At 47.9% G+C, this 13,152-nt stretch overlaps 2 protein-coding genes across 5 annotated transcripts in view; one reads left to right on the top strand and one right to left on the bottom strand.

The window, feature by feature from the left end:
• LOC110520492 (GA binding protein transcription factor subunit alpha) overlaps positions 1 to 5,560 on the top strand; it is a 13,354-nt gene extending 7,794 nt beyond the window's left edge. For 2 of the 3 annotated variants that reach the window (XM_021597857.2, XM_021597856.2), the window contains exons 6-10: positions 108 to 302; positions 2,441 to 2,497; positions 2,733 to 2,861; positions 4,540 to 4,732; positions 4,863 to 5,560. In XM_021597857.2, coding sequence (XP_021453532.1) covers positions 108 to 302; positions 2,441 to 2,497; positions 2,733 to 2,861; positions 4,540 to 4,732; positions 4,863 to 5,079 — 791 coding nt within the window. In that variant the 3' untranslated portion in view covers positions 5,080 to 5,560. The remainder of the gene's footprint in view (positions 1 to 107; positions 303 to 2,440; positions 2,498 to 2,732; positions 2,862 to 4,539; positions 4,733 to 4,862) is intronic. The other variant, XM_021597858.2, reaches the window with a different exon arrangement.
• Positions 5,561 to 5,842: 282 nt separating this feature from the next.
• Positions 5,843 to 13,152, bottom strand: part of LOC110520491 (amyloid-beta A4 protein) — a 54,490-nt gene continuing 47,180 nt past the window's right edge. For both annotated transcript variants that reach the window (XM_036975046.1, XM_036975047.1), the window contains 8 exons: positions 11,045 to 11,173; positions 10,842 to 10,941; positions 10,626 to 10,693; positions 10,363 to 10,507; positions 10,169 to 10,222; positions 9,970 to 10,061; positions 9,604 to 9,750; positions 5,843 to 9,229 (listed from right to left, as the gene is read on the bottom strand). In XM_036975046.1, the coding sequence (XP_036830941.1) occupies positions 9,128 to 9,229; positions 9,604 to 9,750; positions 9,970 to 10,061; positions 10,169 to 10,222; positions 10,363 to 10,507; positions 10,626 to 10,693; positions 10,842 to 10,941; positions 11,045 to 11,173 (837 nt within the window). In that variant the 3' untranslated portion in view covers positions 5,843 to 9,127. The remainder of the gene's footprint in view (positions 9,230 to 9,603; positions 9,751 to 9,969; positions 10,062 to 10,168; positions 10,223 to 10,362; positions 10,508 to 10,625; positions 10,694 to 10,841; positions 10,942 to 11,044; positions 11,174 to 13,152) is intronic.

Here is a 13,152-nt window from a genome sequence, read left to right as displayed (position 1 = left end):
GTTGTACAAAGTGAGACCAGTTTGCTGCTATTGCCATGCCATTTATAACAGACAAGAAAAGCTGTAGTCAGCATTGTCAGTCTTGTAATGTGTCTGTCTCCTCTCAGACCCAGAACAGTGGACGGCGGACCAGGTGATCCACTGGGCCGTGTGGGTGATGAAGGAGTTCAGCATTGACGAGATGGAGGTGGGAGGGATTCACATCCCGGGTCACGACCTCTGCTCCTTCACCCAGGAAGAGTTCCTGCAGAGGGTCCCCAGTGGAGAGATCCTTTGGAGCCACTTAGAGCTGCTCCGCAAGTGTGAGTTTGTATTGTAGCTTCTGTATGTTGAGTCACTGTTTTAGGGATAAGGGCCAGCACCATTCCAGGACTAAGTAGAGTCATAATACACACCTTGCAGCAGTTAGCCTCGAGGTTAGAGGGTTGGGCCAGTAACCGAAAGGTTGCTGTTCCGAAACCGGAGCCGACAAGGTCGCTGTGCCATTAACCAAGGCACCTAACCCTAATTTCTCCAGGGTCGCTGTACAATGGCGACCCTGGCTGTGACCCCACTCTCTGCGGGTGTCTCAGGGAGTTGGGATGTGTAAATAACCACATTATCTACCAAGGGAATTTTCTTTGATTATAATCACAGCCGTGTATATCCCCCCCAAGCAGACACCTCGACGGCCCTGAAAGAACTTCATTGGACTCTATGTAAACTGGAAACCACATATCCTGAGGCTGCATTTATTGTAGCTGGGGATTTTAACAAAGCTAATCTGAAAACAAGGCTCCCTAAATTTTATCAGCATATCGAATGCGCGACCCGGGCTGGCAGCATTCTGGATCGTTGCTACTCTAACTTCCGCAACGCATACAAAGCCCTCCCTTACCCTCCTTTCGGCAAATCTGACCACAACTCCATTTTGTTGCTCCCAGCCTATAGACACAAACTAAAACAGGAAACGCCTGTGCTCAGGTCTGTTCAACGCTGGTCCGACCAATCTGATTCCACGTTTCAAGATTGCTTCGATCATGTGGACTGGGATATGTTCTGGATCGCCTCAGACAACAACATTGATGTATACGCTGATTTGGTGAGCGAGTTTATTAGCAAGTACATCGGTGATGTTGTACCCATGGTGACTATTAAAACCTTCCCCAACCAGAAACCGTGGATTGATGGCAGCATTCACGCAAAACTGAAAGCGTGAACCACTGTTTTTAATCATGGCGACCGGAAACACGACCGAATACAAAAAGTGTAGCTATTCCTTCCGCAAGGCAATCAAACAAGCTAAGCGTCAGTATAGAGACAAAGTATGTATGTGGCAGTGTCTACAGTCAATCACGGATTACAAAAAGAAAACCAGCCTCGTCGCGGACACTGATGTCTTGCTCCAGATGACTTAGGGCACGACTGCGTGGCCATGCATGCCTCCAACTCAATCATCAAGTTTGCAGACAACACTACAGTGGTAGGCTTGATTTCCAACAACGACGAGACGGCCTACAGGGAGGAGGTGAGGGCCCTCAGAGTGTGGTGTCAGGAAAATAACATTCACACTCAACGTCAACAAAACAAAGGAGATTATAGTGGACTTCAGGAAACAGCAGAGGGAGCACCCCCCTATCCACATCGACAGGACAGTAGTGGAGAAGGTGGAAAGTTTTAAGTTCCTCAGCGTACACATCACGGACAAACTAAAATGGTCTACCCACACAGACAGCGTGGTGAAGAAGGCGCAACAGTGCCTCTTGAAACTCAGGAGGCTGAAGAATTTGGCTTGTCGCCGAAAACACTCACAATCTTTTACAGATGCACAAACGAGAGCATCCTGTCAGGCTGTATCCAGGCCTGGTACGGCAACTGCTCCTCCCTCAAAGCAGGTGCATCAAAGCAGGGGCCGAGAGACTGAAGCTATTTTTCAATCTCAAGGCCATCAGACTGTTAAACAGCCATCACTAACATTGAGGGGCTGCTGCCAACATACTGACTCAAATCTCTAGCCACTTTAATAATAAAAAAACTGGATGTAATACATGTATCACTAGCCACTTAAACAAAGTCACTTTATATCATGTTTACATACCCTACATTACTCATCTCATATGTATATACTGTACTCTATACCATCTACTGCATCTTGACTATGCTGAACGGCCATCTCTCATCCATATATTTATATGTACATATTCTTAGTCATTCCTTTACACTTGTGTGTATGAGGTAGTTGTTGTGGAATTGTTAGATTACTTGTTAGTTATTACTGCACTGTCGGAATTAGAAGAACAAGCTTTTCGCTACACTCGCATTAACATCTGCTAACCATGTGTATGTGACCAATAAAATGTGATTTGATTTGAAGGGGATGGGAGTTGTTCTGAGCCTGGACAAGCATGTTTATTGAAGTTGGTTTTAGCTCACATACTGTATCTGTCCATGTTCTTTACAGATGTGTTGGCCAGTCAGGACCAGTCTGGCCAGGAGGCCACAGTCACCATTGACCAACGTAAGTTTATTTCCTGTCTCTCTCACTCATTGTCACCCTGCATTCATCAACCACACTATATTCTTCTCCTCTATGTGGGTGTTGTTGCCTATAGGCACAGATCTAGGATCAGCTTACTCTCACCCAAATCCTTACTTGTGCCAACATGGGTAGGAACACCAAACTGACCATAGATCAGGTGGTAACTTCATCCTGTATATTTCTGGCTGTTTGAACCTTCTGTCTCCACCCTCAGAAGTCCAGATCATCCCAGCTGCCGTGCAGACCACACCCACTACTATCAAGGTACTGAAGCAGAACCGCGGCCCCAGAACACCCCGCATCTCAGGAGGAGAGGAGCGCAGCTCACCTGGCAACCGCACAGGTAGGCATTTGTGTGTCTTGGATGTTGTGTATGTACAGTTGAAGTCGGAAGTTTACATACACCTTAGCCAAATACATTTAAACTCAGTTTTGCACAGTTCCTGACATTTATCCTATTAAAAATTCCCTGTCTTAGTTAGGTCAGATAGGATCTCCACTTTATTTTAAGAATGTGAAATGTCAGAATAATAAGACAGAATGATTTATTTCAGCTTTTATTCCTTCATCACATTCCCAGTGGATCAGCAGTTTACATACACTCAATTAGTATTTGGTAGCATTGCCTTTAAATTGTTTAACTTGGGTCAAATTTTTTCGGATAGCCTTCCACAAGCTTCCCACAATAAGTTGGGTGAATTTTGGCCCATTCCTCCTGACAGAGCTGGTTTAACCGAGTCAGGTTTGTAGGCTTCCTTGCTCACACATGCTTTTTCAGTTCTGCCCACAAATTTGCTATGGGATTGAGGTCAGGGCTTTGTGATGGCCACTCCAATACCTTGACTTTGTTGTCCTTAAGCCATTTTGTCACAACTTTGGAAGTATGCTTGGGGTCATTGTCCATTTGGAAGACCCATTTGCGACCAAGCTTTAACTTCCTGACTGATGTCTTCAATATACACACAATTTTCCTCCCTAATGATGCCATCTATTTTGTGAAGTGCACCAGTCCCTCCTGCAGCAAAGCACCCCCACAACAAGATGCTGTCACCCCCGTGCTTCACGGTTCGGATAGTGTTCTTTGGCTATTTTTCTTTCATCAGACCAGAGGACATTTCTCAAAAAAGTACGATCTTTGTCCCCATGTGCAGTTGCAAACCGTAGTCTAGCTTTTTTTATGGCGGTTTTAGAGCAGTGGCTTCTTCCTTGTTGAGTGGCCTTTCAGGTTATGTCGATATATGACTTGTTTTACTGTGGCTTAAGATACTTTTGTACCCGTTTCCTCCAGCAGCTTCACAAGGTCCTTTGCTGTTGTTCTGCGATTGATTTGCACTTTTCGCACCAAAGTACGTTTATCTCTAGGAGACAGAATGTGTCTCCTTCCTGAGCGGTATGACGGCTGCGTGGTCCCATGGTGTTTGTACAGATGAACGTGGTACCTTCAGGTGTTTGGAAATTGCTCCCAAGGATGAACTAGACTTGTGGAGCTTTACATTATAATTTTTTTCTGAGGTTTTGGCTGATTTCTTTTGATTTTCCCACAATGTCAAGAAAACAGGCACTGATCTTGAAGGTAGGCCTTGAAATACATCCACAGGTACACCTCCAATTGACTCAAATTATGTCAATTAAGCCAAATAATCTTCTGGAATTTTCCAAGCTGTTTAAAGGCACAGTCAACTTAGTGTATGTTAACTTCTAACCCACTGGAATTAGGATACAGTTAATTATAAGTGAAATAATCTGTCTGTAAACAATTGTTGGAAAAATTACTTGTGTCATGCACAAGGTAGGAATCCTAACCGACTTGCCAAAACCATAGTTTGTTAACAACAAATGTGGAGTGTTTGAAAAACAAGTTTTAATGACTCCAACCTAAGTGTATGTAAACTTCCGACTTCAACTGTATGTGTACCTCGAGCAGTAGTCTTGGTATGCTTTTTTTATGGATGCCTTAAATGTGCATATGCTCGTATCTGATGTGAACACACGCACACCCGTCCTCTTACCTGTCCCTTTAGGTAACAACGGTCAGATCCAGCTGTGGCAGTTCCTGTTGGAGCTGTTGACGGATAAGGATGCTAGAGACTGTATCTCCTGGGTGGGAGAGGAGGGAGAGTTCAAACTCAACCAGCCTGAACTGGTGGCCCAAAAATGGGGTCAACGCAAGAACAAGCCCACCATGAACTATGAGAAACTCAGCCGAGCGCTCAGGTATGTCAATCTGCCAGTTTCTCTCCCTTTTCCTCTAACATTTTCATTGCACAATTTCAGGCACTCGTGACTTGTTCCCTTACCTTGAACTTTCTAGTCATGTCGTTTTAATTTCGGCCAATTTTTTCAGGTATTACTACGACGGGGACATGATCAGCAAGGTGCAGGGCAAGCGCTTCGTCTACAAGTTTGTGTGCGACCTGAGGACTTTGATTGGCTACAGCGCTGCTGAGCTCAACAACCTGGTGACGGAGTGTGAGCAGAAGAAGCTGGCCCGCATTCAGCTGCATGGGATTGGCCAGCCCATCACCACGGTGACACTGGCCACCTCAGCACAGGACAGCTGAGGGGGAGGGGCATGGGGATCCATGACTGCCCCAGGTAGAAGTTGCCCACTGTGACCAGCCCTAAGTGTTACATTAATAGGTGGAAATGATGAACAGACTTTAGATCCATGTCTATGGGCAACTTCGTCCTTCTCCTTTGATTGGGGAGGTTGTTTTCTTATTTTAACCAGGGAAGAGATGCTTGTTGGAGGGAGTGTATATGTGTGTGTGTGTATATGAGTGTCTGAGAGGTGGAGTGTGTTTGCGTATGCTGGAAAATCAAATGAGCTTTGCATTTTTTGTTCCTTTATCTGTAGCTTAGTATAGTTTCCATTGTAAATACCGGTACTCCATGTTTTTGATAGCCACAAGGGCAGTGTATTTTCATATTTTCCATTTATAAAAGGATCAGTTTTGTATTTTATTTGAGGCTTTTTTTCCTCCTAATGAGTTGGACCTTGATCGTCCACCAGGGGAAATAAAGTGGCAGATGTTTTCCTAAGGACTGAGTCTGTCCTTGATCCAACAGCTCCAATGCAGAGCCACAAAATTGCATGTCGGTGTATTCTACTCTGCTCATTCAACCGAGACCCCGATGTAGTTCCTAAAAAAACTGTTGGTGGGGGGACCCTACACGTAGTCTGTCTATAGGCAGAACTGCTCCAGTGTAATGAGTATGCATACATACATGCACACCACTCAGGTGGGTTCTAATGTTTTTCCTATATGACCAGGATTCAAGCTCTCATGACCACACACAGATTCAACACCAGATATTTGTATGTACATTCAACATTTTATTGATGGGATAGTGTAGAAAGCATTCTCAGTCTAAGCAAATTATTTGTATAGGTACACAGAAAAAGTCACAGAATGAACAAATGAAACCACTAACCCCTGGAGATACCCTGTACAAGTATCCTTGATAACACCAAAACATTTACCTGATTTAAGAGCTTCAGTTTGTGTGTAGGGAGGGAGTGTAGTAGTATGTAGATCTGTGGCATAATTGCACAATATGAATGTCACATTCATGTCTATTGGAGGCTCCATTTTGGGTATGGGGAATGTCTCGTCTACTACGGCCGCAATACTGATCCCAGATCTGGGGTGCGTTCAGCTCGGTGAAACATTCAGAATGTAACACAAAACTACCTGACATAATGACATCTGTTCCACATAACACATTTATATCTGAAAGTCCTGTGCAGTTGCTCCTTTCTGAACAGTGTCCCTGTATTTTGCCTCACGCACATTGTCCCGAGATCAGTATTTCTTTAGCCTCTGCTTTTAAAGCCAGGATGTCTGAGACATGAGAGATTTGACAAAACAAGCAAGAGGGGGATTCCCACCACAGAACAAGGAACAGTTTTTCTTATCTTTCCTTGGTTGTTTGATACATGTACATCAATAAGGGATCATAGCTTTCACCTGGTCAGTCTATGTCATGGAAAAATAGTGTATGTTCTGTGTGAGACATTGTGGAGGGAATAAGTGTTTGATGATCAGAAAGACAATAGATTAGAATGTACAAATCTGACACACCCAATCCCCCCCCTCTCTCTCTCAATTCAACATAGTTCACACACCAAGCCGACAGCATGGATAGAGAAGCAGGGCTGGTTGTGGGGGTTGAGGTCTATGGGATAGACAGAGGAAAGGAGAGATCGAAAAAGAGCCTGAAAGCCTGAGAAAGAAAACATAATAATGATTTCTGTTTCCATTAATGATGTTCACAGACTATATAGGAATGAGGAAAGATCGGGTGGAATGCTGAGATTTCTGGAATGATGAATGGAGCTGAAACAATTCCTAGTCGTGGAATATTTAAGGGACATAAACCAACAAACAGAGCAGTAACACCAGTAACACCCAGACTAAATGAAACAGATCGACTTCCTTTCAGATACTATTACACGTCATTATATTAGCTACATGTAGATAGAGATAATTGGGTCCATGTAGGTAACACAGAGCGAGGAAGGGGCTGGAAACAAAGGAGAGCACAGGTTCTGTTTAAAGATTGTCGCAGTGACAAAGCGGACCAGATTCTAAATACTTTTTTTTTTCTCTCTTCTTCATATCACAAGATCACAAAGAAGACACAGAAAATGTACAATCCTGCTAAAAGTCTATATGAGAGGCCCAGTACTGCGACAGGAGCCAGCTTCTCTACGTATATCTGGCATCAATATCACCATGCACTACATATAGTTACAGCTAGTTTTTTTCTGCCTTATTTCAATACATTACGCACAAAATAAAAACATTCAATATTTCTTTGCCTTTTACATATTTCTCATGTATTAGTTATATATTTTTGTTTTTTTATACATTTTTCTGGAAAAAAAACCTGAAACGCTTGTGGTATAATCCCACAGAGAGGAGCTCAGGGCAGACTGAGCCCCTCCTCCCTTGTGGTATAATCCCACAGAGAGGAGCTCAGGGCAGACTGAGCCCCTCCTCCCTTGTGGTATAATCCCACAGAGAGGAGCTCAGGGCAGACTGAGCCCCTCCTCCCTTGTGGTATAATCCCACAGAGAGGAGCTCAGGGCAGACTGAGCAACCTCGTCCCTTGTGGTATAATCCCACAGAGAGGAGCTCAGGGCAGACTGAGCCCCTCCTCCCTTGTGGTATAATCCCACAGAGAGGAGCTCAGGGCAGACTGAGCCCCTCCTCCCTTGTGGTATAATCCCACAGAGAGGAGCTCAGGGCAGACTGAGCCCCTCCTCCCTTCGCTAGTGTTAAGAGCTGTTATGTCATCACTAAACACAGCACAGCTGTCATCTGAGAGAGAGGGAGGGGAGAAGAGTGCGTGGGAGAGATGGAGGGGGAGGGGAGAGTGCGTCAGAGTGAGTGAGGAAGAGGCAGGAAGATTGCAGGGATATTTGGGGCCTCTGTTTCACCCTCTTAGACCTGCGAGTGCTATCCTGAGGGGGAGGACTCACCCCCAGATAGACGGACAGATGAATCAATCAATGAGCTTCTCTGTTCTGTACAAACACTACAGGATATTATAGAAAAATATGCAGGTGAATGAGGATATCCTTGTCTGACCAATAGTAGCTATGAATGTTGATGTGCTGCACTTTACGAGGAAAGGATGAAGTGTGGCTAGGTTGTATTTCAGCCCCCAGCTCTTTGGCACTACCCCTGGATAGCTGGAAGTAATATAACTATTTCAAACCCAATTCATTCTAGATTTTTCTGGCACTTCAGTCATACTGGTTTCACCTACTCAGTCCTTTCAGATCCATTGACAGCAATAGAGTAGGAGTTAGAAGGGTTTATGGAACAAAATGGAACGGGCCCTAGGTGTGAGGGGTTTATGGACCAAAATGGAACGGGCCCTAGGTGTGAGGGGTTTATGGACCAAAATGGAACGGGCCCTAGGTGTGAGGGGTTTATGGACCAAAATGGAACGGGCCCTAGGTGTGAGGGGTTTATGGACCAAAATGGAACGGGCCCTAGGTGCGAGGGGTTTATGGACCAAAATGGAACGGGCCCTAGGTGCGAGGGGTTTATGGACTAAAATGGAACGGCCCTAGGTGCGAGGGGTTTATGGACCAAAATGGAACGGGCCCTAGGTGCGAGGGGTTTATGTACCGAAATGGAACGGGCCCTAAGTGCGAGGGGTTTATGGACCAAAATGGAACGGGCCCTAGGTGCGAGGGGTTTATGGACTAAAATGGAACGGGCCCTAGGTGTGAGGGGTTTATGGACCAAAATGGAACGGGCCCTAGGTGCGAGGGGTTTATGGACTAAAATGGAACGGGCCCTAGGTGTGAGGGGTTTATGGACCAAAATGGAACGGGCCCTAGGTGCGAGGGGTTTATGGACCAAAATGGAACGGGCCCTAGGTGCGAGGGGTTTATGGACCGAAATGGAACGGGCCCTAAGTGCGAGGGGTTTATGGACCAAAATGGAACGGGCCCTAGGTGCGAGGGGTTTATGGACCAAAATGGAACGGGCCCTAGGTGTGAGGGGTTTATGGACCAAAATGGAACGGGCCCTAGGTGTGAGGGGTTAAAGGAAGTTCAGGGTCTGGGAGGGGTCAAAGGGTAGCTCCTTAGTTCTGCATCTGTTCGAAGAACTTGTAGGTGGGGTTCTCATAGCCATTCTGCTGCATCTTGGACAGGTGACGCTCCTCTGGGGTCACTGCAGCATCCACCTGCAACACACACACACACCAGGTTAACACACAGGTACAGAACACCAACATACACACCAGGTTAACACACAGGTACAGAATACCAACATACACACACACACCAGGTTAACACACAGGTACAGAACACCAACACACACACACACACACATCAGGTTAACACACAGGTACAGAACACCAACACACACACACCAGGTTAACACACAGGTACAGAACACCAACACACACACACACCAGGTTAACACACAGGTACAGAACACCAACACACACACACACACACACACACCAGGTTAACACACAGGTACAGAACACCAACATACACACCAGGTTAACACACAGGTACAGAACACCAACACGCAGACACAGAAAACACTCACCTCGATGATTCCGTGGTGGATGGAGGTATACTGCTTCTTCCTCAGCATAATCAGAGAGATGATGATGACTGTCGCTATGACAACCCCGCCCACCATCAGGCCGATGATGGCACCCTTGTTGGAGCCTACATCCTCAGCAAAGAACACCTGGTAATAATCAATACAACACCTATCAATCAACCTGGAGGTGTTGAGTGTTTCTGCAGTTATATACTGTATATTGTGAAGGCAACATTATTTACCAGTCTCAAATGCAAATGTTCCCATCATAAACATGTGAACTTGGGCTACTGAGCCAGTTTGTGATACACATGTATGAATATGTACCAGTGTATACTGTAGGTAATTTACTGGATGTTTCCGTACCAGTTTTTGATGATGCACTTCATAGCTGGCGCTTTGTCGCTCCTCCTTCTCCACCCGCACCTCAGGAAACTCCTCAGGCTTCAGAGCAGACACTGGACACAGTGAGAGACAGCATCCAAACATCAAAGAGACATACACAAGCATAACCCAAACCACAAACATGCCAATACAGTAGAAACACAATCATATACACACTTACCAGGCCGAGTGGGCAGACCTCTATCTGGGACTGGACGAGCATCAACAGGATCAACTGTTTTAACAGAGGAAACACTCACGGACTAAAAGCTTTAGACCAATTTAATGGATAATGCATGTGTATTGCTGTGGTTTCGTTAGGCTGTGTGTTAAGGCTGGTTGTGAGAGTGTGTGTTGTGTGTGTGTGTGTGTTACCGTTGTTGTCAGTGTTGGGCTGATTGAAGCTCTCTGGGTGGATGAAGCCCAGTCGATCCAGGCCCATGCCAGGGTCCAGAGGGGCAGAGCTGTAAGCCTGGTCGGGCATCAGGGCATCGTTTCCATAGCTCACCCTGCCATCGCTCTACAAACACAGGATACACATTACTGACTTTCTATCTGTGTGTGGGTTTGTAAGATAGGAGAGATTGTACTATTTTTATGAGCAAGAGTGTGCGTGCCTGTGTATGTGTGAAACTCACCCTCCCATCGCTCTGCAGAGATGAGACTTGCTGAGACAGCTCTGACTGAACCCTCCGCATCAGGACAGCTACACACAGACAGAGAGAGAGAGAGGCAGAAAGGGAAAAGCATAATTTGTACAATATCTCAGTAATAACAACCCAGCACGACACAGTGTATAGACTGAATAATATCATGACACGGCAGTATATGGGAAGGTGTAGGGCGACACTCACAAACTTGGTCTTGGATTTCCTTGGCCACGCTGGGCACCTTGTAGAGCAGCCCCAGGGATTGGTTCATCCTCTCGTCAATCACACGCAGGTGGGTCATCACCTAGAGGTCAGAAGGGCAAAGTTCAGAGGTCAAAGGAGTTACACAGGACACAGTGGCTGTAGGGGCTTGTGGGTAGTGTAGCGTATTATAGTGGTTGGGGTACCTGGGGTCGGATCTGAGCAGCCTTTTTGGGGTCCACCATGCGGACGTGTTCGTAGTGTTTCAGGGTGTGTTGTCTGTCCTTCTGTTCTGCACGGACATACTTCTTCAACAGGCCAAGCACCTGACGAGGCTGAGAGACAGAGAGAGACAAGGGGATGAGGTACAGAGGGACAGCAGGAAGAGGGACAGAGAGAGAGATGGGACACAGAGACAGGGGTGGATGAGGGACAGAGACAGGGGGGGATGAGGGACAGAGACAAGGGGGTGGGGGACAGAGACAAGGGGGTGGGGGACAGAGACAGGGGGATGGAGACAGAGACAGGGGGATGGAGACAGAGACGGGGGGATGGGGGACAGAGACGGGGGGATGGGGGACAGAGACAGGGGGATGGAGACAGAGACGGGGGGATGGGGGACAGAGACAGGGGGATGGGGGACAGAGACAGGGGGATGGGGGACAGAGACAGGGGGATGGAGACAGAGACAGGGGGATGGAGACAGAGACAGGGGGATGGAGACAGAGACAGGGGGATGGAGACAGAGACGGGGGGATGGAGACAGAGACAAGGGGGTGGGGGACAGAGACAAGGGGGTGGGGGACAGAGACAAGGGGGTGGGGGACAGAGACAAGGGGGTGGGGGACAGAGACAAGGGGGTGGGGGACAGAGACAAGGGGATGGGGGACAGAGACGGGGGGATGGAGACAGAGACGGGGGGATGGAGACAGAGACGGGGGGATGGAGACAGAGACGGGGGGATGGGGGATAGAGACAAGGGGGTGGGGACAGAGACAAGGGGGTGGGGGACAGAGACAAGGGGGTGGGGGACAGAGACGGGGGGATGGAGACAGAGACGGGGGGATGGAGACAGAGACGGGGGGATGGAGACAGAGACAGGGGGATGGGGGACAGAGACAAGGGGATGGGGGACAGAGACAAGGGGATGGGGGACAGAGACAAGGGGATGGGGAACAGAGACAAGGGGGTGGGGAACAGAGACAGGGGGATGGGGGACAGAGACAGGGGGACAGAGACAAGGGGGTGGGGAACAGAGACAGGGGGATGGGGGACAGAGACAGGGGGATGGAGACAGAGACGGGGGGGGGAAGATGGGACACAGAGACAGGGGGATGAGGGACAGAGACAGGGAGATGAGGGACAGAGACAGGGACAGGGGAATGGGGGACAGAGACAGGGGGATGGGGGACAGAGACAGGGGGATGGGGGACAGAGACAGGGGGATGGGGGACAGAGACAGGGGGATGAGGGACAGAGACAGGGGGGTGAGGGACAGAGACAGGGGGGTGAGGGACAGAGACAGGGGGGTGAGGGACAGAGACAGGAGGATGAGGGACAGAGACAGGGGGGTGAGGGACAGAGACAGGGGGGTGAGGGACAGAGACAGGGGGGTGAGGGACAGAGACAGAGACACAAAAAGTGTGTGCCTCATCTACCATAATAGCATCGCTATCCCAAAGAAAGGTAACATAGAACGAAGTTTTAAACCCACACACAAAACCCAGGAAAGAGATTTTTCAGAAAAGACTGACTTACAAAGAAGAAAAGAACAAGAACAAAACAACCAACTGGCAGCGCAGCAGTCAACTTTCACAAGGCCAGTGACCAACTGGCAGCGCAGCAGTCAACTTTCACAAGGCCAGTGACCAACTGGCAGCGCAGCAGTCAACTTTCACAAGGCCAGTGACCAACTGGCAGCGCAGCAGTCAACTTTCACAAGGCCAGTGACCAACTGGCAGCGCAGCAGTCAACTTTCACAAGGCCAGTGACCAACTGGCCGCGCAGCAGTCAACTTTCACAAGGCCAGTGACCAACTGGCCACGCAGCAGTCAACTTTCACAAGGCCAGTGACCAACTGGCCACGCAGCAGTCAACTTTCACAAGGCCAGTGACCAACTGGCCACGCAGCAGTCAACTTTCACAAGGCCAGTGACCAACTGGCCACGCAGCAGTCAACTTTCACAAGGCCAGTGACCAACTGGCCACGCAGCAGTCAACTTTCACAAGGCCAGTGACCAACTGGCAGCGCAGCAGTCAACTTTCACAAGGCCAGTGACCAACTGGCAGCGCAGCAGTCAACTTTCACAAGGCC

The sequence above is a fragment of the Oncorhynchus mykiss genome, chromosome 3 (assembly GCF_013265735.2).
Source record: "Oncorhynchus mykiss isolate Arlee chromosome 3, USDA_OmykA_1.1, whole genome shotgun sequence".
In the NCBI taxonomy this organism is placed as follows: domain Eukaryota; kingdom Metazoa; phylum Chordata; class Actinopteri; order Salmoniformes; family Salmonidae; genus Oncorhynchus; species Oncorhynchus mykiss.
Note: the sequence above shows the minus strand (reverse complement) of the source record. Positions and strands in the feature narration are given on the sequence as shown.